The 3,969-nt window shown below is 52.2% G+C and overlaps 1 protein-coding gene across 1 annotated transcript; it reads left to right on the top strand.

Annotated features, from left to right (window-relative positions):
- On the top strand, positions 1-2,542 carry LOC127342939 (acyl transferase 9). The gene is made up of 2 exons (XM_051368961.2): positions 1-513; positions 1,463-2,542. The coding sequence occupies exons 1-2, from the start codon at positions 91-93 to the stop codon at positions 2,303-2,305; spliced, it is 1,266 nt and encodes a 421-aa protein (XP_051224921.1). The 5' UTR covers positions 1-90; the 3' UTR covers positions 2,306-2,542.
- Positions 2,543-3,969: the final 1,427 nt, after the last annotated feature.

Below are 3,969 nucleotides of genomic sequence, written 5' to 3'. Positions count from 1 at the left end.
CACATCTCCCGCACCAAACTCAATCAACCACCTCGCTCCCGCGCCACACACAGACACGAACGCATCCTCCGGCGATCCACCGCCTCCACCATGGCCCTCACCGTCACCAAGTCGCCTCCGGCCCTGATCCCTCCGGCGGGGCCCACCCCGGGCGGCTCCCTCCCGCTCTCCTCCATCGACAAGACCGCCGCCGTCCGCGTCTCCGTCGACTTCATCCAGGTCTTCCCCGCCGACGCGCCGCGGGACCAGGCGCCCCTGGTCGCCACCATGCGGGAGGGCTTCGCCAAGGCGCTCGTGCACTACTACCCCGTCGCCGGCCGCATCGCCGAGCCCGTCCAGGGGGAGCCCGTGGTGGAGTGCACCGGGGAAGGCGTGTGGTTCGTCGAGGCCGACGCCAGCTGCTCCCTCGAGGAGGCGCGCAACCTCGAGCGCCCGCTCTCCATCCCCAAGGAGGAGCTGCTCCCGCGCCCGCCCGCCCACGTCCGCCTCGAGGACACCGTGCTCCTCGCGCAGGTCAGATTCGCTCACTCACCTGCCTGCCGCTTCACCTGCATTCCGTGGTTTGAACTACTTTGGAGCGCGATCCTGGTTTGGATCTGGGTCATGTAGTTTTGGATCTGTGGGGTGATCGCAGTTGGTGGTGGCGAAGAACGTCGTTGACTAGGAACGCTAGGAATGACACTGAATGGTAAATTGGCAGTAGCAATGGCGTGCAGAAACAGCTCTGTGCAACTGTTAGATTGACCATGTAAATCACGGTCAGCTTAGGGAAGTAATGGCCATGGATTGCTTGAGCTGATCTAAGCTGCTGCCCGTTGAGATCCATCACCCCAGAGATCTCTGGCATGCTTCTCCTCGAAGTTGGTAGACAGTCCCTGTCAAGTGTTGATTGTTGCTCTGCTGTTCTTGCTGCCTACCTAATTGGCTTGCAGCAGATCCAGCCAGATTTCTAGCTTTCATCAGACTACCCAATTGACAAATGGACAGAAATAACAGCCTTCTTTAGCATTATGTAGGACAAGCAAATTGTACATACAGACATGCTTTTACTCCGAGCTGTGTAAATCTCAAGACTATGTAGTTTTACAACTGTCATTGTGCTTGGTCTAACCACGCTTCAAATTTATTTTCCGTTGACATGGAGTTGTACTTACCCCATCAGTGCCCTATGAATCTTATGACGTGTACGTCTATCTAAAATAATTCTCATTAGTCAATTTTTGTATGGAGTGGAAAGTCCTATACCAGAGGGAAAATGTACAATGTAAGCGGGTTTTTTTGTTTGTTGGTAAATACACTATTTGCTCAGATCATGTTGTTCCAGTACTTCCCTTCCAGAGTCTACTGAATGCTCTAAGTTAGCTAAGTTGTACATTGGTCATATGACCTATGACTAGTTAGTACTGAATTTACATGTGTGTAGTGTCTCGAATGATCGATATTTTAATTTCCTTTTGTTCAGGTTACCAAGTTCACCTGTGGCGGATTTGCGGTGGGCATTTGCTTCAGTCACTTGGTGTTTGATGGGCAAGGGGCAGCCCAGTTTCTGAAGGCAGTTGGTGAGATGGCACGAGGTCTCCCTGAGCCGTCACTTAAGCCGATCTGGGAGCGTGATGCCATTCCCAACCCTCCTAAGCCGCCTCTTGGACCACCACCGTCGTTCACAGCGTTCAACTTTGAGAAACCAGTGGTCGAGATCTCTCTTGACAGCATCAAGCGTGTCAAGGATCAGGTTGCAAGTGAGACCAGCCAGAAATGCTCCACCTTCGATGTGGTCACCGCCATGATCTTCAAATGCCGTGCCTTGGCCATTGGATTTGCACCTGACGCTGAGGTTCGCTTGGGTTTCGCTGCTGGCACGCGCCACCTGCTGAATGACAAGCTGTCTTCGGTGGAAGGCTATTACGGAAACTGTGTGTACCCGGGTGGTCTCACCAAGACCAGTCAGGAAGTCAAGGAAGCGTCACTAGTTGAGATCGTCACGGCGATCAGGGAAGCCAAGGATGCGCTGTCGACGAGGTTCTTGGACTGGATGAGCGGCGGCGCCAAGGAGAACCACTACAACGTGTCGCTGGACTACGGCACGCTCATTGTCACGGATTGGAGCCACGTTGGGTTCAACGAGGTGGACTACGGGTTCGGCGAGCCAGGCTACGTGTTCACCATGAACGACGACGTGAACATCGTGCCTTCCGTTGTCTACCTGAAGCCGCCCAAGCCGAAGCAGGGCATCAGGCTGGTGCTGCAGTGCGTGGAGGCGCAGCACTCTGCTGTGTTCAGCGAGGAGTTGCAGAAGCTTGCATAGAGCGTATGAGTGTGAATGTTTACGTCCATACTTTACAGGTGGGATTGGGAGGTGTTGTATTCTTTTTCTTTGTTGAATTGCTTCTTGGAGAGTTTGCTTCCAATAAATCAGGGGTTCGTCGTTTCTGTACTTTGTACTGTTGTTATACTAGTGATGATGATCACCATGTTACATTATACATGTATTGGCATTGTTGACACAATACTGTTTCAGTGGAGAAGAAATGATTCCCGTCTCTGTCTCTTAAGTTCCTGTAGCGTGTGGATCAGTTTTCAAGTCGCACAACATCAGGCTTCAGAAACTTTGAACAACTGGCAGAGTGAGCTCAAAATTAGTACTATACTAAACCTCAATATTAACGTTTTTTCACAGTTTTTAGGATTTATTTTTACCCTATTTCGCGTGATGCCACGTGTTATTCGTTGCTACATTGAGCCTCTGTGTGTATTTTGGGGGACACGTTGCTCTTTCTCGGTATTTTCTGTCCTCTCGGTTCTTCCTTCCGTGTGTCTTCTCGGGTGCGTGTAGTGTTTGTTGGTTACTATGCTGCTGACGTTACATGGGCCCCGTCTGGGAGACATCGCCTGGTGCGGCGGCCGCTTTACCGCCTGTCTGGTCGGTGTCCCTCATACCTTTCCTTTTCTTTTTCTTTTTTCCCTTCTGCTCCTCTTTTCTTTCTTCCTCACTTCTGCCGCCGGGTGCTCTGTTTTTTTCTGCTTCCATCTGCCTCCAATGGTGAGGGGATCGGTGCGCCTGCCCTACTCTGGCCGTTCTGCTGTCTCTGCTGCTGGAGGATTCGCCGTCGGCTGCTTTACCGGCGAGTAAATTGAGCGAGCAACTCGCCCCCTCCCCTTCGGCACAGTGCAAGTGGGATGCCTCTCCCCAGTTCTTCCTTTTCTGTCCCAAGATGTGGATCGAAAAAATCATATGGGGGCTCTCCGGCTCCGGCGAGAAGAAAGGGGTGGGCGGTGGAGCACAAAGCAAAGTTCATTGACTTTCTGGGCGGCCGACGTAGGCGCAACTGGTTTGTTGCTTTGTTACGGTAGCGCTGTGGCCCAAGATCTTGACTGTCGGTGGCGGTCGCTCGACAGGATGGGGCTTGCCACACCACATGCGGTGTTAGATGGGGCTCGACAGTATCCGTGCCTACTCCGGGGGGCTTTTGTTGGTCAACCCACGTCGCCTTCTGCTGCTTCTCCAGCAGCCGCGACGTCTTCGGCTGATCCCACGGTGACTTAACATGCAATGATAACACGACACCGTGATGAGACTCGACGTGAGAAAACGTACACAGATGGTACCGTGCGGTATGATCTGCGTCGACGGGCGTTCTTTGCGGCTCCTACATCTCATCGCGAAGCTCTCCGTGAACCTGCATGGCTGAAAGATCGAGATGTCGCCTAGAGGGGGGGGGGGGGGGGTGAATAGGCAATTACAAACTCTTGCGGATTTGTCTTGTATGAATGCGGAATTAAACTATCGTTTAGTTTACAAGCACAAACCCTAAATATGCTAAGCTCAACTAAGTGTAACAATAGCAACTAGAGCTAAGCAAGATAGGCACAAGATATATGTAGCACAAGTGATAGCAAGATATATGTACTTCAAGCACGATGGCTATCACAAGGAAAGAGAGCTCGGGTATAGAAATAACCGAGGCACGC

Source organism: Lolium perenne, chromosome 3 (genome assembly GCF_019359855.2).
Source record: "Lolium perenne isolate Kyuss_39 chromosome 3, Kyuss_2.0, whole genome shotgun sequence".
Lineage (NCBI taxonomy): Eukaryota > Viridiplantae > Streptophyta > Magnoliopsida > Poales > Poaceae > Lolium > Lolium perenne.
Note: the sequence above shows the minus strand (reverse complement) of the source record. Positions and strands in the feature narration are given on the sequence as shown.

What these genes read in the sequence shown, in the direction of transcription:
- LOC127342939 (XM_051368961.2), top strand. Translation starts at nt 91, where the DNA reads ATGGCCCTCACCGTCACCAAGTCGCCTCCGGCCCTGATCCCTCCGGCG. An exon ending in ACACCGTGCTCCTCGCGCAG is followed by an intron (nt 514 to 1,462) that starts GTCAGATTCGCT and finishes CCTTTTGTTCAG; the next exon opens with GTTACCAAGTTCACCTGTGG.